Genomic DNA, 22430 nt, shown 5'->3' on the forward strand with positions numbered 1-22430 from the left:
GGAAACCAAGGTAGAGAACAGGTAAACAATTTTTCCAAGGGCATCCTGCTAGGAAGTAGAGGGAGGAAAAGAAACCCAGACAGACTGGCTTCAGAATCTGAACTCTTAACCACTCACTACACTACACTAACCACCAACAAGGTTAGGGTGAGGCTCAGGCTGTCCTGAAAAGGTGTTGCGCAGTATGTGGACTACATTCTGAGAAATACTGACGTCAATCTTTTCTGAATGGAAAAACGGAAACCCAGAGATGTGAAGTCTATTATCCAACACACACAAAAATCCTTCAGCACATTTCCAGGAAGCAATCAAGCAGTCTACGACACCAGCTACTCTAAATATTCCTCTCCACACATTCCTCAAGGGATGAAAAGGACAGATGCATTTTTAAAATCTAGCTCGATGGTCCCTGCTATGTCAATGTCACCCAGATGCTGTTCTGGGGCAGAGACTGTCATTCACTCCAGTCTTAACTCACTGTGTCCTCAGAGGCTTTGACACACTCCAGGCAGCAGAAAGGCTCCAATCCCAGCAATTCTCAGGGGAGGGAGTGGGAATGAGGAAAAAGCGATGTCATCACTAAAAGGGAGGTGGTAATTAGGATGAAAGTGCTAGGCTCAAGCGGGGCGTTCCTTCCCATTCTAAAATGTCAAGTAAATGTCAAAACCAGTGTTAGATCTTTGATAGGTTTTGTTATAAAATCTGTCGGGATGCAGCACACTAAGAAGGGTCAGATGTGCTACAGTTTGGAACGACTCACACGCGTTCTCTTCAAGGGTGGTCCTACCCTGCCTCACAATACTTGTGATGCACGATCAGGTCAGCGTGTACCTTTCAACTTAGCTGCTCTTTAGGGATCATTTTCAGGGGACTACAGGCAAGGATAGCAACCATTTAATGCCACTGGAAGATGGGTGAGCACGACCACAGTGCAGAGGCATTCCTCAGAGAACTAAGAAGGCGGGCAGGGGGTCAGAGAGGGTTCCTGTGCCTGTGACGCAAACGGGGAGTCACGTCAAACCAACCTTCATCACTTCCACCTGCAGGTCTTCATTAAGGAAAGGCGTCACTTTGACCGCGTTCAGGATCTGATTGAGCAGCTGCTTCTCATCAGAGTCTGTTTCCATGGATACAAACCTCTCTTCTGATAGAAGCTTCTGTAAAGAGGCACAAAGCACTGATCACAGATAGGCTCTTCCCTGCTGCCTGATTCTGTTGTATCTTATTATGTATTGATGATAATTTGCTAGGCTCAGGCGGAAGCTGGGCTACAGGCCATTATCTCCAGCTATGTTCCATTACAATAATGAATGTCCCAAACCTTGGTTAAGTGGGTTTTGGCAAACACCTTCCCTTGACATTAGCTAATTCACTCTAAGGTCTATCGAGCGAGACTCCCATGTATTGGCCATCTAGGTTATGTTGGTGGTGAGGAGGGTGGATATGCCAAGAAGCAGCCAGGCCTCTCAGGGGTCACAGGGGCCCATCTACACACCCTTTTTCAATCAGGCAGCCTCGTCACAAAAGAGGCCGAGGACTTAGAGGCAGCAAGTTCTGTTTGCGAGACACTTACCTGTTAACGTCCTAATGTGAGCTGACATTTATTCGGGAAGTATTCTCAATTTTTAATGCCTGTCACCATCAGAAAATAAAGGCCAACAAACCAAAATAAGACGACATTCACTTTCAGGAGAGCAAGCTCCCATTTCACTACACCTTAGAGGACAGGCCATTTCTACGTTGGGGGAATTTCTCTTTTTCTTAAAGTTCTTCTTCAAACTGGATCCAAACACTCTTGCCTACAACTGCTCTCCTTTCCCTGGGGCCAACCTGAAAAAACACTCCTAAAGTAGGTGAAGTCAGTCAGCTGCCCAGCCCACCCACACGTGGCTCCTCCATACTAAACCTCCGTTCTGTGATACGTTTCACACACACTCTGCTGTGCATGCATGGCTTCATGTAAGTGTCGTGAGTAACTGGAATGCTTCACGGTGGGCTGTCTGTCTCAGCACCTTCGACATGACTCTGACCCACAGTGCCTCCCTACTGGATTTTCAAAGCTCTAGATCTCAATGGGAGGAGATGACACATTTTTCTCCTGAGGAATGACTGGTGGATTCATACTGATAGACCTGAAGCCTTTGGGTTAACAACACAACATCCTACAGACCAGACACCACCAGAGTCTCAAGCATAGCCCACTACTAAAGAGAAATGTTGTTGTTTTTATGTACTATCAAGTTGGAACTGACCCATAACTGACCCTCCAGCTGGTTTTCAGATGCAATAAATCATACGCAAGACTTTCTCTTGTGGAGAAGCTGGGAGATTCATACCACATGTCTTCGGGTTAGCAGTGCCACTCTTCACCACTAAAACACAACACGAGTTCTACTGCCAATCACAGAGCACTCAATGCTGACTCATCTTGAACCCTCTAATCCTCATTCACCAGGGCTATAATTAAGCTGCTCTCTCTCTCAGTCTGTCCTGGTACAGCCTAATTTCAAGACCCAAGGGGAGGACTTCATACTCATCCATGTTAAATTTATTCTTGTACAATTCAGCTTAAAATTCTAGCTGGTAAAAATTTTTTGGCATTCTGATTCATCCAGGATAATGACTCCATCCTCTATATCAATGCAGATCTGAAAAACATGTATTTCAAACCTTCTTCCTAAAGACTATATGATAATATCATGCCCATGCTTGTTCAAATGAGATTTTTTTTCATTATTATACGAGTTAAGGTTTACACACAAATACGGGTTTTATTTTAGTAGTAAATACAGAGAAGTCCTGAGACATGCCAAAGGCTAATAAGTAGCACCAGTAATGATGGCTTAAGGAAGACTCAAAAGCCACCACATGCCTTTGAAAACACTGCATTGTAACTTAGAATGTTTGTATTAAAACCAAAACCAAACAAACCTAAATGGAATATCTATACAATACTAGATGGAGAGAAAAAGTGGCAGGTCAAAACAATTCGCATTTATTTTTAAAGTGTGTTCAATCATCATGGGAAAAGCAAAGGGTTTTAAATAAGCTTAATGGCAATGTATACCAATTTCTAATGGTGTTGCACATTAAAATATACCCTATCTAATTCTAATCCACTGGAGGAAAATAATATTTTCTTATTCTTTAATATGCTTTAAGGTGTTCTGGTTACAGGTTGTTGTTAGGGCAATGAAGTCGACTACAACTCATAGCAACCTCATCAACAACCGGTCTGAACCCAGTGCTATCCTGTGCCATCCTCCTCCTCTCTGATACACTTGAGCTCTTCACTGCAGTTGCTGTGTCAGTCCATCTGATTGAGGGTCTTTCCTTCTTCCAATGACCCTCCACTTTTGCAAGCATGATATCCCTTTCCAAGGAATAGCCTCTCTTAGCAATATGCCCGAAGTATGTGAAATGAAACTTTGCCATTCTTGCTTCCAAGGAACATTCTGACTACACTTTTTCTAAGACATCTGTTTGTTTTTTTCGGTAGAACTTTTCTCCAACAACACAATTCAAAGATATCAATTCTCCTCTGTCATCCTTATTCACAATGTCCAGCTCTTAGAGACACAGCAATTGAAAAGATCACAGTCTGAATCAGGCACACCTTAGTCTTCATACTAACATCATTGTTCTTCAGTACTTCGGATACAGCCAACTCTCCCAGTGCAATACTTCTCTTGACCTTGTGACTGCTGGCGCCAAGCGTATTTATTATAGAGCCAAGGGAGATGAACTGGTTGACAGTTTCAATCTTTACTCCATCTATCATGACGGTACTTGTTGAGTCAGTGGTGAAGATTTTTGTCTTCTTGATGTTGAGATGCAATCGATACTGAAGGCTGCAGTCCTTGATATTCTGCAGCAAGCATTTCATGTTCTCCTCACTTCCAGCAAGCAAAGTTCTGTCATTTGCATAATGCAGGTTATTGGTGAGTCTTCCTGCAATCCTGATGAACATTCTTCAGAGTCCAGCTTCATGAATTACTTGCTGAGTGTACAGATGGAATAAGTGTGGAGAAAGAATACATCCCTGATGCATACTCTTTCTGATTTTAAACCATGCAGTGTTCCCTTGCTCCATTCAGACAACAGTCTACTGACCTATAGATTTTGCAAGAGCACAATCAAGTGTTCTAGAAATCCCATTCCTCCCAATGTTAGCCATAGATTGTTGTGATCCCCACAGTTAAATGCCTGTACATAGTCAGTAAAACACAGAAAAACATTCTTCTAGTATTCTCTGCTTTCAGTAAAGATCCATATGACGTTAGCAATGACATTCATGGTACCAAAGGTTCTTCTACACCCAGCTTCAACTTCTAGTAGTTCTTTGTTAATGTACTGTTTTAGCCATTTTTGGCATAAATTATTAGACTGATAACTAAAAGGTTGGTGGTTGAAATCCACTAGCTATTCCAATGAAGAATGATGGGCAGTCCCCTCCAGCGAAAATTTTCACTCTTGGAAACCCTAAAGAGGGCCACTAAGAGTCAAAAACCAAGTCAGTGATAACTGAGTTTAGTTTGGATTTTCATATGCTTTAACTCTTCAAAGGTGTTAGTGGACCCAACAACCCAGTGCCTTTAAGCCTACTGTAAGCCACGGGAACCCTCCACTGAGTTTACAAGGCTATAAATCTTTGCAGGATGAGATTGCCTATCCATCAGCTTGGAACAACAGACAGATTCAAACTGGCAGCCCAGATGTTATGCACTACATTACCAGGGGTTCTTAACTAAGAAATAGTACATACCAATATGAAAGGGCATATAGTACACACTAATTTGTAAAGGGAGTTCTGGTAGCCTAGTGGTAAGCAGCTGCACTGTAATCCCAAAGGCACACAGTTCAAATCCACCAGCTGCTCTGTGGGAGAAAGATGGGCAGTCTCCGCCTCCGCCCGTACAATTTACTGCCTCTGAAAACCTGCCAGAGGGTCACCGGTAAGTCGGTAAGTCAAGTCTGACTTGACAGCATACAATAGCAACACTATGAAAAGGCATCATATAAATTCCTCCAATTCACTGGATAAACCCCTGCAGGCTTGAATTTCTCAGTGCTTGTCTCAGAAACCAAATCATTCAAAGAATTAATGAGCTCAGATGGCCACCACCTCTTCACTGCCAGAATCAAATGTACCCTACTATGGGATGAAATGAAGCAATAAATGCTCAGAGAAGGAAATGTGTTCAGGCAATCTAGCTTTTCTTATCAGACCAATTGCTTTCTTCTCAGTCCTATTACAGAAATAATATATATTTATATCATCAATCTAACTAACTATAGAATCTAACTATAGAATAAAAAGTAGAACAAATTCTTTCCAGCTTATTAACCGGTATAAACCTGGAGTCCTTTCTTTCTCTAAATCTGGGTATCAATGAAAATATTTCAGCTCTATGTGGGCTTATCAGCTGGGGACTTGATTACAAAAGCTCTGTAAGACAATGCTGAGTAGAGATAATCTGTGGTGAAGAAAATCCTGTTCCCTTCTAGGTATTCATTAGGAAATCGTTACTTCCTACCTTGGAGGAAATTTGGGTCTGGGTCTTTAAAGCATAGTAAAATGTTAACTGCTTGCTGTTTTCATGCCAAGAGCCCCTGCTAGGTACTGTGGCCACCTCACCGCACACAGTATCAACTTACCTGCATCCCTGCCAGGGCGTGTTGGGCCAGCTTCACATTCTTGGATTCCAAGGCCAACTGGAGAGGCAGCAGGCATTTCTCCCTGGCAAACACAGACACAAGGACAACATGTAAGCTCAGCAGAGCTGGCAGGCAAGCGATACAAGCCTTATGCAGTCCACCACCCCTAACCACCACCAGAACACACAGAACAATAGTAAAAACGCAGGTGAAATTTAAAACCAGAACAAGAAACTGGCAAAAAGTGGTGAGGAAATGTTCCTGAGGGTTTGCTTCTATTAGTATGGCTGGTGGTGTAGTGTGATATGTTGTGTACTTCGTGTGTACATGTACCAAGGTCAGTGGTTTAAATCCATGAGCAGCTCTTTGAGAGAAGGATGAACTATCTCCTCCTGGGGAAGATTACAGCCTCTGAAGCCCGAAAGAGGGTCACTATGAGTTAGACTACTCCAGGTGGGAGTGAGCTTTGGTTTCAGTTCGGTAAGAAGAGCTTTGGTAAGAATAAGTCTGTCTTGGAGAGGGCGAAACCAAGTTTCTCGTTGGAGGCTAAGATTCTGAAGCTCCATCTCACATACTTTTGAGAAGGACATCATGTTTGGAAGGGTGGAGGGACAGTGCAGGAGAGCAAGACCCCAGATGAGATGGATTGACATGATAACTGGGACAATGGGATTAGGTGTGTCTGAGTCAGTGAGACTGGCTCAGGTTAGGGAAGGGTTCAGAGCTATTGTACATAGGGTCATTATGCATCACAGATGATTCAACAGCATATAACAACATGAAGAAGAGCAAGGCCTAGGGTCTCTAATAAATTGTTTGGGGGCAGGATCTTCATAAACCCATGGCTATAATGTGTTCTTTTCCAAATTAAAGCCATCGCTCATACCCAGCTCCCCTGGTGAACAACTGCCGGCAGCACCAGAGTACCTGTGTCACCATCACCACTCCGTTCCCATCAGAACAACGTCAAAGTTGTCGATGCCTTCCCCATCCAAAGAGCTCAAGAATTAGCAGTTTAAGTATGTGCTCTTTGGTATTCATCACAACGTAGATAATGAATTTTGTGGCAGGTTCTTTATGCATCTAAGTTCCAGAACAGAAATATAAACAATATAGTCCTGGCCAATGAGGACCTGGATGTAACAGTCTATGGTGAAATGGGAGAGATTAAAGAAGAAGAAGAAGAGAAAAACTGATTGGAGAGTTTAACACTTAAAGGAAATAACTGGGCCCTAGAATAATAGGTAGGAGCTAAACAAATAGAGCTACACAGGCAAAAATCATTTTCTGTTTGAAGCACTGCCTCTAAATAATTAAACAACAGACCAAGAATTTTAATCAACCCATTATTTCCCCATGGACTCACGCTCACATAACAAATAAAATGTTACTTCATTTTACCAGGTCCCTCCAGCTTCGACTAGACAAGAGCAGCCCCATTTTTACTTGTTTTCTATTGCCTTTTCAGCATAAGTGCAAAGGCTCAGTGCCTGGAAGCCATTAAAACTCATCACTGTTGAGCTGATTTCAACTCATAGTGACTGTAAAACAGAGAACTTCTCCAGAAGGGCTCCAAGGCTGTAAATCTTACACAAGCAGACCAGTCCATCTTTCTGCCACAGAACAGTTGAGGGATTCCAACCACTGACTTACGGAATAGTAGTGAAACACTTCAACTACAACACCACAAATGACATTAGATAATATAAAAGTCACAGGGTTAGGTTACAAGATAATAACACTGGAGAAATAATGGCCATTTTTATTCTATAAGAGCCTTGGTGTTAGAGAGGTTAAAACACTCAGCTGGTAATAAAAAAATTGCCTCCATGAGAGAAAGGTGTGACGGTCGGCTTCCCTAAAGTTTAACACCCTTGGAAACTCTAGGGGGAAGTTCTACTCTGTCCTATAAGGTAATTCTGATTGTTTTCACGCTAAAGTTTGCTGCTTTTCCATGGAATCCTCCATTGGCCTGTTCCCTAACAGATTAATTGTTGTTAACTCTGTAACAATTCTATGCAGATGCTCTGGAATGCTGGCCTCAAAGATGGAATGGAAACAGATTCAATTCAAGGAGAACATTTGTCTCTCTTTTTTTTTACTTTTTAATTATTTTTGTGTGTGTGTACTGTCAAATCAGATTTAACTGGTACAGGAGGAGATTGCCCCTTCTTCCCCGGCAGAGCATCTGGTGGATTCGAACCGTGCACCTCTGGGATTGTAGTTGCAGCTTCTTGCCACTAGGCCACCAGAGCTCCCCAACATTTGTCTTTTTAACCCTCCTCACCACTCCCCTCAATGTTCAGACACTCATTTTTCTGTGCCAACTGATTAACACTACAGTTACTGTTCATTAGTTACTTTCTCTGACAGATGGATAGAGAGAGGTACCCAAGATTGCTACCTCTAGGTGGATAACTATAAATTTGCCACTATTTTCATTATTGTTAACTTTCCACAGTTTCCAAGGCAAATACTGCAATGCAGCCAATGAGCACAGAAATAGCAGCTTTGCTCATTTTGCACCTTTTGTTCAATTCATAGTCCATGTGTAAGCCTGGGAAAATTGACAGGAGCAAGGCAAGTAAAGTGAGTGAGAGCACAGAGTAGGAAGAGAACCGTAGGTATTCATCTATTACCCCACGGAGCCATCAGCTTTCCATCAGGAACAATGCTCTATGAAAGGGGCTTCATTCAAATGTGGGACCAGATCTGACAATGAGACCACGCAGAGTACCAGGGAGCACAGCACGAGACCAGAGCTCTCACAATGGTCCACTAGCTCAGAGCAAAGAAAGTGTCTGTGCAGTAGACATGGACTGAAAATGGACAAAAGGCACTGACCTTAACTAAGAACAAGATGGTCAGGAATAACAAAAGCCACTCCTGACCATGCTGAGGCAACAGGAAGCAGTATCAGGCAAGCATTATCAGCAGATGCAAATCTGTAACTGCTCAGTCATTGCCACTATAAGCCTTTTAAATTTTAAAGCCTTCCAATTTCATGCTTCCATGTGCTTATGAGGAGCTCTGGTAGCATAGTTTATAGCCAGTTGTGCCGCTAACTCGAAGTCCTCAGGTCTCTGGTGGTTCGAGTCCGTCATCATCTCCTCAGGAGACAGGAAGGCAGTGCCCTCCTGTTATGACTTAAAGCCTTGGAAACTTGCTCGACAGTCACTATGAGCTGGAAGCGGCTGGCCAGCAGTAAAAAGGGAGAGTTGTGATCTGCTTACACTGATGAAATATGTACAGAGTTGGCAACATTTTTTCTGTAAAAAGCTAGGTAATATTTGAGGTATGGCAACCCACATGTTCTTTGCCTGAACTAGTTAACTCAGGACGCACATGCTCACACACAAGATCATAAATATATTGATTAGTGTGGCTGTGTTCCAAAAAAACTTATAAAAAAAAAAAGGCAGCAAATCAGATTTGGCCTACAGTTTGCAGTTTTCCCAGTACTAATACAGACAAAGTACCCAGTACACAGCCAAGATTTCACCACAGACGAAACAAATCTAATCTTGTCACAGAAATATTTAACATGGTCATGGGTTAAGCTGTTGTGGGAAGGTCTCAGGGCAACTATCACGATCTCTTTTAGACAATAATGGCTCTGTTCACTATAAAAATCAACCAAATTCACTGTTATCGATTCAATTCAGACTTGCAGCAGCCTGGCTTCTGAGGCCAGAAATACTTCCAAAAGGAGACTGCTCATCTTTCTCCTGTGGAGTGAAGAGGACCTCTGTCTAACAGCCTGGCATCTTATGCATTAAACCACCAAGACACTTTCTGAGCACTAACACGGAAAAACCAGACCCACAGCTGTTGAGCTCTAGTGGCCTACTGGTTAGGAGCTGTGCTGCCATCCCAAAGGCACACAGTTCAAATCCACCAGCTGCTCTGTACGAGAAAGATGGACAATCTCCTCCCATGTAATTCGCTACCTGTGAAAACCTGTCAGAGGGCCAGCTATGTGTTCATTCTGATTTGACAGCAAAGAACAATGCTGTTAAGTCCGATTCATGGTGGCCTTCGACCAGGTGGATTTGAACCATTGACCTCTAAGTACGTATGCCAACATGTTTTTTAATGCACCGCCAGGCCATACCATCCTGAATGTTGCACTCTCATCAGATAAGCAGGGTCAGGCCTGGTTAGTACTTGGATGGGAGACTAAAGTGTAGAATAGTGAAGTGTAGGCTTTGAGCACTAAAGGCTGATAAACATAATCTGTTTGCTAAGCCAAGTCACTCCACGCACCCATATAAGCAAGCGTTTAACCAGCGCTTACAGCATGTATCAACCCGGAAGGTGAGGAAGACGTGGTAATAACAGGAAAGAACAAGCATCTACTCTCACTGGTATTCATGGGGTGAAAGGAAGGGGAAAGACTTAGCAATCATTACTTCTCCATTTACCTTCATTACAATCCTAAAACATATACCCTGACCCTTGTTTTATATTTCATAAAATGGGGGTTCCGAGAAGTAGTGTAGCCTGATCAGTATCACGTAACTAAATACATTAGAGATGATTCAAATTTACCTGATTCCCCAGACCAAATCCCTTCTGGAGTATATTTGCTTCTCAACTTTTAATCGAGAAGACAAAAATATCTGACAAAGGCTCTCTTCATAGAGAAGTTCATGCATATTAGGGGATTCACAGTTGTCTAAAGTCCAACTCCACCTGGATCCCAAGTCAGGAGGCTCTGGCACTAACATAAAGGCACTTGTTCAACGTGATGCAAATCTTAACGTCAAGTACCACGTGATCAGGAACCAACAGTAATAGAGGAGGAAGCTCAAGCTGTTCTGAAGAAACTGACAAAAAATAAGGCCCCATGAATTGATGGAACACCAGCTGACACATTTCAACAAACACACACAATCCTGGATTTGCTCACCAGCTTGGGCCAAGAAATGTAGACAACTACTTGGCCAACTGAATGGACGAGAGCCGTATTTATTCCCATTCCAAAAAGGTGATCCAACAAAGAGTAGAAATTATCAAAAAACATCATTAATACCACACACTAAGCAAAATCCTGCTGAAAACGGAAAAGAAAAATTACCGGAACAGTACATTGATAAAGAACAGCCAGAAATACAAGTTGGGTTTAGAAGAGGCCATGGCACTGGGACATCACTGCCAATGTCAGACAGATCTTGGATGAAAACGGAGTACCGGAAGAATGTGTATTTGTGTTTTATTGACTATGCAAAGGCATTTGACTGTGTGGATCACAACAAATTGTGGCTAGCAGAAAGTGGAATGGGAATCCCAGAAAACCTGATTGTACTCATGCAAAATCTATACCAGGAAGCAGTCATCAGAACAGAGCAAGGAAATACTGTATGGTTCAAAATCAAGAAAGGAGTGTGTCAGGGATGTGTCCTTTCCCCATCCATATCTTTTCCATGAATATGTGGAACAGATCCTTCAGGAGGGTGGACTTTATGAAGAGAAACATGGCATCAGGATTAGAGGAAGACTCATCAATAAGCTGAGTTATGTAGATGACTCAACTTTACTTTCTAAAACTGAGGAGGACTTGGAGTATTTGCTGCAGAAGATCAAGGATTATAGTCTTCAAGATGGAGTGCATCTCAACAGCAAGAAAAATATTAGCCTGAAAAAACAGGCCAATTGGTAGCATCATGACAGATGGAAAAAAGATTGAAGTTGTTCACAGTAGTATCTTATTTGGATTCACAATCAACATTCTTGGCACTGCTCTCATTGCTGTGTACTACCGAGTGAGAACTGACCCATAGCTGACCCTCCAGTGGGTTTTCAGACAGTAAATTGCACAGTTGTCTATCCATCTCCCAAGGAGCAGCTGGTAGATTTGAACCATGTGCCTTTGGGATTGCAGTGCGGTTTCTTACCACTAGGTCACATAGGGTTTTAACACTAGCAGTCAGAAAATCAAAGGGTTGGGGAAATCTGCTCTCAGTGATCTCTCTAGAGGGCTAAAGAGCAACAATATCAAATCCAGAGACTAAAGTCTATCTGATCCAGGCCATGGTCTTCTCAATTGCTTGCTAGGGATCAGAGAGCTGGACAATGACTAAGAATGACAGAAGACTAATTGATGCCTTTAAGTTGTGCTGCTGGAGAAGAGTAGTGAACATACTATGAACTGCCAAGAAAATAAACAGGTCTGTCTTGGAGAGGGTGAAACCAAGTTGCTACTTGGAGGATAGGATTTTGAAGCTCTGTCTCACTCACTATGGTGATGTTGCCAGGAGGGACCAGTCTTAGAAGAGGGACATTGTGCTTGGAAGAGTAACATCATGCTTGGAAGGGTAAAGGGACAGTGCAGGAGAGGAAGACACTGGATGAGATGGATAGACATAGTGACTGTGGCAATGGGGTCAGGTGTGTCAGATGGTAAGGCTGGCTCAACATAGCACAGGGTTCAGAGCTATAGTTCATAGGGTGGCTATGAGTTGTAGTTGACTCGATGGCACACAACACATAACAGTATGTCAAAAAGAAGACTCAGTTCCATGTCAGGGATTGGGGTCTCAGAGGACAAACTTTGAAGCAAAGCTGCACTGAGCCCAAGGCAGAGAAGAGGAGTAGGGTGCAGCAGGGCAGGCTTTGGGGAAATGAGAGAAGATTGAGGGAGAAGGTGGGAAGATAGAAAGGGAGAGAGACAGAAACAGAATGAGAGAAGGAGAAAGAGCCAGGGTAGATAGTGAGTGGGGCAGGACAGGAAGGAGAGTGAAAGGATGTGAGAGAGAGAGAGAGAGAGAGAGAGAGAGAGAGAGAAAGAACGCACAGCAGAAGGTGAGGAGGCAACTATCTATCCTCTGACTCTTTCTAAGGTACAAGTCTAAGATCCTGACTTGGATAGGAAAGTACACATGGAAATGAACAAAAATCATGTGTCCCAACTGATTTCAATGGGTTCCATAGTCGAAAACCTTTTGCAGAGTTTCTGAAATTATTTTAATGAAAGAATATCAGCCCTGTTAATTGGTTTTCTCGATGAATTTTATAATGAAGATGCAATGTGTGTCACATCTCAGTTGCCTTTATGCATATCGCATTGGACAGAAAAATCTTTTGATCTTTCCTATACACAACCTTATTGGGGAAAGCGCATGACATAAACCAATATTCAATTACTTTAAGTGATTATTTCTTTTTCATGCATAGACATGTGCAAATTTATTCTTGCCTAATTATATAAAGGCAGTGGCCCCGGGTTTTGTGTGCTGGCATGTCATTACTTCTTAAAGAATAATAAGCAGGAGTGCTGCATATGCATGAGGAAGGCATCACCCGGTGACACAGAGTGTCTGGTCATGTCAAGGAGACCGAGCCTCTTTGCTTAACTGCATTGTCATGGTTCACAGACTGGAAAAAAACAATGGACAAAGGGGCATTAAAGTAAGTGAGTAGTTCTTTCTGCATTCCACAATTCTAGGAGGCTATGAACTAAGCCATTTATTCAATATGTATCTGAGTCTTTGAATCTTTTAACATAATGTTGTTATTGTTGTTGTTGTTAGGTGTCACTGAGTATGACTCATAGTGACCCTTTGGAAAAAGATCTGAACCCTGTTCTATCCTGTGCCATCCTCACAGTTCCTGACACACAAGAGCCCATTGCAGCACTGTATCAATCCACCTGGCTGAGGGTCTTCCTCTCCTTCGCCGACAATCCATCCTTCCCAACATCATGTCCTTCTTCAAGGAATAGCCCCTTCTAATAACATGCCCAAAGTATTTGAGGTAAAGCCTCATCATTCTTGCCTCCAAAGAGCATTCTGGCTGCACCCTGTCCAAGACACACCTGTTTGTTCTCTTGGCCATTTATGAGGTGTTCAGTGCTCTTCTAAACACCACAGCTCAAAAGTATCAACTCTTCTGTCATCCTTATTCATTGTCTCAGATGCACAGCAAGTGCCTGGAAAAACTATCGTCTGAAACAGATACATCTTGGTCCTCAAAGTGGCATCATTACTCTTCAATAATTTGGAAAGGTCCCTAACTGCAAATTTTCCCAGTGCAATGTGTCTCCTTATTTCCTGACTGCTGGTCCAAGTAAGAGGAAGCTGCTGACAGTTCCAATCTCTTCTCCATCCATCATGATGTTGCCTATTGGTCCAGTGGTAAGAATCTTTATTTTCTTGACACTGAGATGCAATTCATACTGAGGGCTACATTCCTTGATCTTCTGCAACAAGTGCTTAAAGTTTATCAAAGAAAGGAGTTTGTAATATGTTACTCTTTCCGAAGTGGGTTCCTGCAATTCTTTTCAAAGTAACCTCTCTATCCTGATTTCTAAAACTATGACTTAGTATTTTCTGGTTTGTGTTACTGTTGTTAGATCCATCGAGTCAGTTACGATTACTAGCGACCTTAAGAAAAACAGATCTGGACCCTGAGTTTCTTGTGCCATCCTCACAATCTCTGACACACTGAAACTCACTGCTGCAGACACTCTATCAATCCACCTAGCTTACTGCCTTCCTCTCTTTTGTCATCCCTCCACCCTTCTGAGCATGATATCCCTCTTCAGGGAATAACCTTTCCTACCAACATGCCAAAGTATGTGAGACCAATCTTTCTTATCTTTGCCTCCAAGAAGCACTCTGGCTGCACCTTCTCCAAGACATACATATTTTGTTAGATATTATCATATTTTGTTGTGTACTACTGACTTATTCATGTCTGGCTTCTTTAGTTCAAGACTGTTTATGACTCACTATCCATGTTACTGTGAGTAAAGATTCATTTTCATGGCTATGTAACATTCTAGTGTATGAACACTCATGACCCATGCATCAATTCTCCTACTGATAGATGCTTAAGACATTTCTGTATGGAGGCTATTAAAAATATTGCAGCTCTAGATATTTTTTAATGTATTTTTTGTTATACATGTACATATAATCCTATTCAGGGGTGTAATTGCTGGTCACAGAGAATTCCTATATTTGACTTGTGTAGCTTCCCATTTGCCTTGGCCCAAATCAGGAAAACTGTAGTCCTCAAACTGACGCTGTTGAAAGGTCTCTAACTACAGATTTCCCAGTGCGATATGTCTCCTCATCTCATGACTGCTCGTATGAAGCATACTGTGGATCCAAGTAAGATGAAGTTGTTGACAATTTCAATCTTTTCTCCAACTAGCGTGCGTTGCCTATCAGTCCAATGGTGAGGATCTTTGTTTTTTTGACACTGATATACAATCCATATTGATGGCCGAAGTATTTTATCTTCCGCAGCAAGCACTTCAAGTCCTCCTCACTTTCAGCAAGCAAAATCGTGTCATCTGCATAATGAAGGTTATTGATGAGTTTTCCTGCAGTTCTGATGCCACATCATTCTTTATAGAGTCCAGCTTCTTGAGTAATTTGCTCAACTTACAGACTGGATAGGTATGGAGAAAGGATATAACTCAGATGAACATCTTTCCTAATTTTTTTCAAATAAATATTTTTAATATCATCCATATACATTGTGTTTCATGCATGTACAATGTTTTTATACAATCTTTCATTTATGTTGTATTTTGTTCATGTATATTGTGGGTGCTTTTTTTCTCTTCTTACAACCATCTTACTAATAACTACATCTGTGAAGGTATGTAAGCCAGCTACTTCATGCCCCATACCTTAATACCCCTTTTGAAATGGCCGATTTCTGATTTGCCTATCTGTAGCAAACTAGTACTCTGAGGAAACAAAGATTATTTTTGCTGAAGAACCCGCTGTTCAACTTGGAAACCTTGCACACTGGCATCCAAAAGCAAAGTCCAGTCTAGAGCAAGCCATCAGGTTGTGGCCATTGACTTTAGCTCACAGCATGAATTATTTTCTCTTTATCTGGTTGGGTTCTGGTCAATTCATTCCCAGCCATCCATAACTAGGTCCAAATGGGCATTAGCTGCTAGTTCTGGAGTCCACAGTTCTCAATGAGTTCCAAATCTGTTGGTTTCTTCACTCAGTCCCACCTTCCACTTGGGGCCAAGTCAACAAGCCACAGGTCCTCATGACTCCATGCTCAAGTCAATAACCCTTCCATGCTCATCCATAAATCTGTGCATGGAAGGTAGGCTGCTGAAGGAATTCATCCAAGCTCAGCCTATTTGCTTCAATTGTATTTCTCCCATTTCTACTGCTGCTGATGCAGCTGATCATAATGGGTGAGCACACTCCAACCTTAAGTCTTAGAAGGAGGCTCTGATGGGCACCAACATTACCCTGCATCAGAGCCAAATAGCTTGTTCCAATTTTAGAAAGACAATCTGTTCCTTTCTTCCCCCCCTTTTTTCCTTTTTTATTCTTTGTCCTTAAAAGTCCAATGTGTGTTTGTAAATTCATTCAAATGCAAATTCCTTCAGAATATTGGGTGTGACTTAATCTTTCTAATACCCTCTATCAGAGTCTACTTTTAACAAGTTTATCTCCAGGGTAGATCTTCCCTTTTAGAATTTCCAATCAAGTACTGGCCAAAAGTGGAACTGCACATTTCTAATTCTACAATATCCAGTTATTTGTTAAAATTTTGGAACTCTTCATATATTTATTTGCATGTTATCCTTGATCAGCGGCCATGCTAATCTCTGTATTGTTCCAATTTTAGTATTTGTGCTGCAAAAATGAATACACCGTGTCTACAACTTGACGGCACTTAACAACAATAACAACGACAAAATAGAAAGAGCTATGTTGGCCTAGTGGACAGAAAGTTATGCTACCAAGCCAAGGTTGGTGATTTTAATCTGCAGTACTCAGGCCTGGTTTAAATTGTTTTTTTGTCAAACATTCTTCTATGTGGTATAACACCAGTCTGTGCATTGCTGTACAGAGGTAATTTGTAGTTGCTGTGAAGCTGAACACTGTGACACTGATGTACCAAATGTGATAATGGTTACCCATGGTGTACAGTGCTTGGTGGAGCTTCCCAATGAAAACAAGCTTGGAAGCAGGAGTGGCATCCGCTTCCGAAAACGGCTTGCCTCCGGAAACTCTATGAACAGTGCTCAGGTCTTTTGTTTATAGGGTTGCGATGAGTCATCTATGACTTGAAGGCACTTGACAACAACAACAACTTAACAATAACAAAAACAGTGTTTCCTTGCTCTATTAGCACAACAGCCTCTTGGTCTAGGTATGAGTTTAGCATGAGTACAATGAAGTGTTCCGGGATTCTCATTCTTCTCAATGTTAGCCATAATTTGTTATGATCAAGACAGTCAAATGCCTTGACATGGTCAATAAAGCACACACAGGCTTCATTCCAGTATTCTTTCCATCAGGATCCATCTGAGGTTTAATGATTTCTTAATCATTAAAAAACACAAATGGTGACTTTATACATGGACCTCAGTAGGTGGATTGCATAGAAATCAGACTCACTATATCTGGTGGAAGGAATCACTGGAGAAACTCAATTATCAACAGTCAACATTAGACCAGGTGCCAACTGTGGAAGAGACCAACAATCTTATGGGCAAGTCCAAACTGAAGCTGAAGTAAATGAAAACAAGTCCACAAAAACAAAAATATGATCTTGAGTCTATCTCATCTGAATTTAAAAATCATCTTAAGAATAGGTTTGAAGCATTGAACACCAATGATTGAAGAGCAGATGAGTTGGGGGATGGCATTAAGGATATCATCCATGGAGAAAACAAAAGGTCATTACAAAGACAGAGGAGAAAGAAAATACCAAAATGGTTGTCAGAAGAGACCCTGAAAATTGCACTAAAGTATCTAGAAGCCAAAACAAAGGGAAAGGATACTGACATAAAAGAGCTGAACAGAAGATTTCAAAAGGCAGCTTAAGAACACAAAACAAACTAACATGGATGCGCAGAGACCCAGAATTGGAGCATGAACAGAGAAGAATCACTCAGCATTTCTCAAGCTGAAAGAGCTGAAAACACATTCAAGCCTCAAGTTCCAATAGTTAGAGACTCTGTGGGCAAAACTGTGAATAGTCTAGGGAACTTCAAACAAAGATGGAGGGAATATGCAGAACCACTGTCCCTAAAAGAACTGGTTGACAATGAAATATTTCAGGAAATACCATATGATGGAGAGTCAATGGTAATGAGAATGAAGTTCAAGCTGCACTGAAGGCACTGGAAAAAAAATAAGGTCCCAAGAATCGATGGGAAACCAACTTACATGTTTCAAATGACAGAAGCAGCCATGACACCAGGGCTAACATCAATGTTAATAGAATTTCATAATAGAAGGATCGATGCATGCAATTGCCCATACTCCTGGTATACTGGTAAAGGTGCATGTTCTCTTGAGTCCTTGATGAAGAAATTCTGCTTCTGGGAATGTATCCTATTGATTTGCTGACATGTGTGTACAAGGATATGTAAATACAGACATTTCCTGGAGATTTATGGCAGCAAAGAAATGGAAAGGAAATGTTCATCACTAGGGAACTGGCTTTATAACTCATGGCATTTCAAAACACTATGACACTATGAGGTCATTAATAAAAATAAAGTGATCTATATGTTTGAATATAAAAACTATTGACCAGGATATATTGTTAGTGAGTAAAAAGCAAATTATTCAGAACTGCCTGTAAAGTGCACTGCTCTGTGTCAAAAATGAAAGGCCAAATGTAATCAGGATGCATGTGTGAATGTCTCTGGATATTTCTAGATGTGCTAATATTGCTTGTTCTTTGGAGGACTTGGGATCAGTAGAGAAGGGGAGATTTAAATCATGTGCATTTTATTAAACCAAAGGTATTTCTTTCTAATTAAGATTTTTCAGGACCTTTTTTAAGTTTTCAGAAAAATCTAATCTCTAAACTCTATTTTTAAAACTGTATCATCCAGGGAAAGGGGTGGAAGCTGTTAGAGGAGAGCACTTTATTATCTCAGTAACTACTGAGTAGAGCACATGGAGATGGTCTTAGCCAACTGAATCCCGGGAACCATTAGGAACTGATATATCAACCAAACAGTTCCCACTTGTTCAGATTTTCCAGACTCTGCTTCTGTCTCTCTGTGGTTGGTACCCTCATTTTTTTTTTCCTGTTAAAAAGATTTTCTCCAAGCAAAGAGGAAAAACAAGAAGTTATGAATTTACTTAATTCCAGTTTAGCAACTCAAGAAGCAAGAGTTTTAAAAAGACTTTTTATCAAATCTCAGGGGAAAGCTCAAACTGACATTACTGAGGCAGGACAGCTGGATTATATGAATAGACACCTGTTTAAGATCCACTATACTGCGTCCTATGGTGGTGACAATGATGGTGAGGGTGGGACTCTCATAAAACAGGAGGAGACTGAGAAAATTATGGCACTAAACACACACACACACAAGTTATCATCTTTAAAATTTTAAATGCAATACTCTGGTGGCCTAGTGGTAAGAAGCTTCACTGTAGTCCCAAAGTCATGTGGTCAAATCCACAGCAATCTCTTTCTGTGCAATTTATTGCCTCTGAAAACCCACTAGAAGGTCAGCTATGAGTTGATCCAGACTCAATGGCACACAACAACAACATCTAGATTCTATCTTTAATGTCTAATTTGAAAATCAAGCAACCAAGGACTAAAAACAACAGAAACATAAAATCAGTCTATAATTTTATTAAGAAAGGATATTTGGTTTATCTTTTCCCCTTAAGGGTTTTTTCCAAAACACTACTGTCAAGATGATAATTCACCGAGAAAGAGCTTTTAACTCATTTTAATAAAAATTATAGATGGATTATAATTTGGTACATTCAACTGCAATCTAGAGGTATTAATATTTCTGTTATGAAACATAAATTCTGTGTCATCAGCGAAAAAAATCATTAAAAGTTTTTCTATTTCTAGGGGGTGGGGGTGGGAATAGACAAAAATTCCATTCTGATCATAAGGGGAGTTGGTCTGGAATTAGTTTTTCTCTACAAATATTGAGCTTATACTACGTGTGAGGCACTACACTTGGCACTGAGCATAGAACAAAGGAAAAACTGTTGTCTTTCCCATCCTAAAATACAGGCAAAAGTAAACTTACCATTTGATAACTTCAACAACAAAATCTTAAAGACTCTGAGAAGAATTAACACTGAGGTCAATTAGAGGTTGGATGAAACTGCATTGTTGGGCAAACCCAGGAAAAAGACAGAAGCAAGGGATATTTTTTTTTCCCACTGGACACATGCTTTGTTCTGGAAGCAGAAAGAACTCAGTAACATGGGTCTTCTTCTTTGGGACAAGTTCTGTCACTGCGAATCCAAGGCTACCTGACTGATGTGACATAAAGTGCCAGCTGAAGTCACAGAAGTGTCATTTCGTAAAATATTCAGTGCACCATGCTATGAGGGCTGACGAATATGATCCCCTTTAATCCTCTCAACATCTCAAAGAAGAAGCACCGTCTCCTTGTAGGAACCAGTGATGAGGGAGGAAGCGAAGAGGGACATTTATCCTGAAAGAGGAGGCGATGGCTGAACCCCCACGTCTATATTCCAGTGATAAGAGAGAGACTGTGGTGGTTAGAGGCAAGCACTTTCTATGCAGCAAGCCTGGGGAGTTTTGTCAAGAAACTAACTGTTCTCCGTGATCATGATCAATCCATCTCTACACTTCCTCACATGCTCCCCAATGCCAAGCCACATGCTGACCTTTCACTGAAGCACTGCGGACAGCTCCTCACTTCCCTCAACACACTGTACAGTTCCTCATATAACCCCTTCCCAGGGCAGCATTGAAATGTTAGTGTCTTTAAGACTTTCCTGAAAAGCAATCTGATAAGGTCTATCAAGAGCCTTAAAAGTATTAACACGCCATAAACAAAGAGTTGTTTCATTAATATTAATTTGCTTTGGCTAAAGAATCGGTGCCTTTGAATAGGGGTGGTGGCGAAGAATATTGAATATACTGTGACAGCCGAAAGAACAAAAAAATCTGTCTTAGACGATGTGAAGCCAGAATGCTCATAAGAGGCAAAGATGGTGAGAGTTCATCTCATATTCTTCGGGCATTGTTTTCAGAAGGAGTCAGTTACACAGCGTGGCTGGAAAAGGGTCAGTGGGAAAAGAGTAAGACCCTTGACGTGATAGGCTGGCCCAGCTGAGGCCAACGCGGGCTCAGGTGCTGAGCGATTCCGAGGATGCTCCCCTGTAACATGGTCAGTGTCAGGCGGAGCTGACTCAACGGCCCTACCAACAGTATGCTTCCGCCGAGGGTTTCCTTTTCAGGAAATCTGTGCGAAGACATAATCAGAGATGCAGAAAATGTTTATATGTAAATGGTTTTTACTGGTGGCAAGAAGCTGCACTGCAATCCCAAAGGTACATAGTTCAAACCCACCAGATGTTCTGCTGGAGAAGGAGGGGCAACCTCGTCCTGTACCAGCCAGATCCAATTTGACAGTACACACAAATAATAATTTTTTTTAAAAAAAAGTTTTTACTGTAGGTATATTTAAAATGTAAATATTATTAAATATTACATGGTTGTGGTTCCTACAAGCCATCAAGTCAGAACCAACGCATAGCCAATCCTCCAGGGGTTTTCAGAGGCAGTAAATTGCACAGAAAGGGACTGTCCATCCTTGTGTCATGGAGCAGCTGTAGGATTCGACCTGCATGCCTTTGAGACTGCAATGCAGCTTCTCAGCAGTAGGCCATGGCATAACATAAAATAATTAAAAAGTATTCTAGGTATTTCCATTAATAAAGAAAAACATTCTGAAAATATTAAAGAAAAAAGAGCATTAAAATTAGCATATATATCACAGTCCTACTTGTGAGTAACATACAACTGGCATTTTGTTTACAAAATGCAAGTGTCTTCACAAACAGATACTCATTTGGCTTTGAAATGGAGGAGACAGAATGCAGTTTGGTCAGCCAGGCAGAGTGGAGACAGGCGCAGAATGGTTCACAGAACAGCCAGGAATCCCACTGTGACAGGATGGGCAAGGTATGGTGGCAATATTGGTGAAAAGGTGTTTGAAAAGGTGGAGTCATGCCAGATTGTGTAAGTTTACATTTGAAGCCAACAGCTCTGGAGTCCAGTCAATAGAAAATGAGGAGCTCTGGAAATGATGTGGTCTGAGACATGTTCTAGAAAATGTAACTTTGTCTATGATGGTGAAAAATAGATAAAAAAGAGTAACATGAAGGGGGGGAAATGAAACCAAACTCATCTGAATTCCAATTTAGGCCCTGTCAATTACAAGATGGGTACTGTGAATATAATCTTGCCATGTTTTCTTCGTCTAGAAAAATAGAATATTACCTACCTCAGGAAGTGTTACAACAATCAGATTTAAAACTAGGCTATTTCTAATAGACAGATCAAGGCCACCATTTATGACATCTGAAGCCCCCATCAGTCTGAACCCTCCCTTTTCCAGTCCTGCCTTTGTCCTCTGTCCTGCCCCACAAGGGGTCTCCTATACAGGGACAGATAGCCCAGTGTGAAAGGCTAAGCTCAGGCCACACCTCTACAAACAGCTGCCCCTTGGCCACCTTTGGCTGTGGGGGGCTGAAGCATACGCATCTGTGTCACTATCTGCCCTAATAGACCGAATGGGGAAGAAGACCATGTGTGGTTTCTTGAAGGAGGCCCAGAGCTATCCAGACAGTGAATTCTGAGCTCTGGTGGTCTGTGGTCTGCGGAGAGAGGAGCCTCTACCCTAACGGTGGTTCTACCCTGATGGTGGCACATTTCTTTCCCAATGTGAAGCCACCTGTAGCTTCTTGGCAGAAAGCTGAGCAATCTCCTTCTGTGTGATTTACAGCCTTCCGAAAACTTGCTGGAGT

The 22430-nt window shown here is 41.6% G+C and overlaps 1 protein-coding gene across 1 annotated transcript in view; it reads right to left on the bottom strand.

Moving 5' to 3' along the window:
- KIAA1244 (KIAA1244 ortholog) overlaps window positions 1-22430 on the bottom strand; it is a 219695-nt gene that overhangs the window by 159132 nt on the left and 38133 nt on the right. Inside the window, exons 3-4 of the mRNA XM_006884948.1 lie at window positions 5659-5740; window positions 1026-1157 (exon numbers count right to left, since the gene is read on the bottom strand). Of these exons, the coding sequence (XP_006885010.1) occupies window positions 1026-1157; window positions 5659-5740 (214 nt within the window). The remainder of the gene's footprint in view (window positions 1-1025; window positions 1158-5658; window positions 5741-22430) is intronic.

This window comes from Elephantulus edwardii, unplaced genomic scaffold (assembly GCF_000299155.1).
Source record: "Elephantulus edwardii isolate Elephantulus edwardi_28Jun2011 unplaced genomic scaffold, EleEdw1.0 scaffold00039, whole genome shotgun sequence".
NCBI classification, from domain to species: domain Eukaryota; kingdom Metazoa; phylum Chordata; class Mammalia; order Macroscelidea; family Macroscelididae; genus Elephantulus; species Elephantulus edwardii.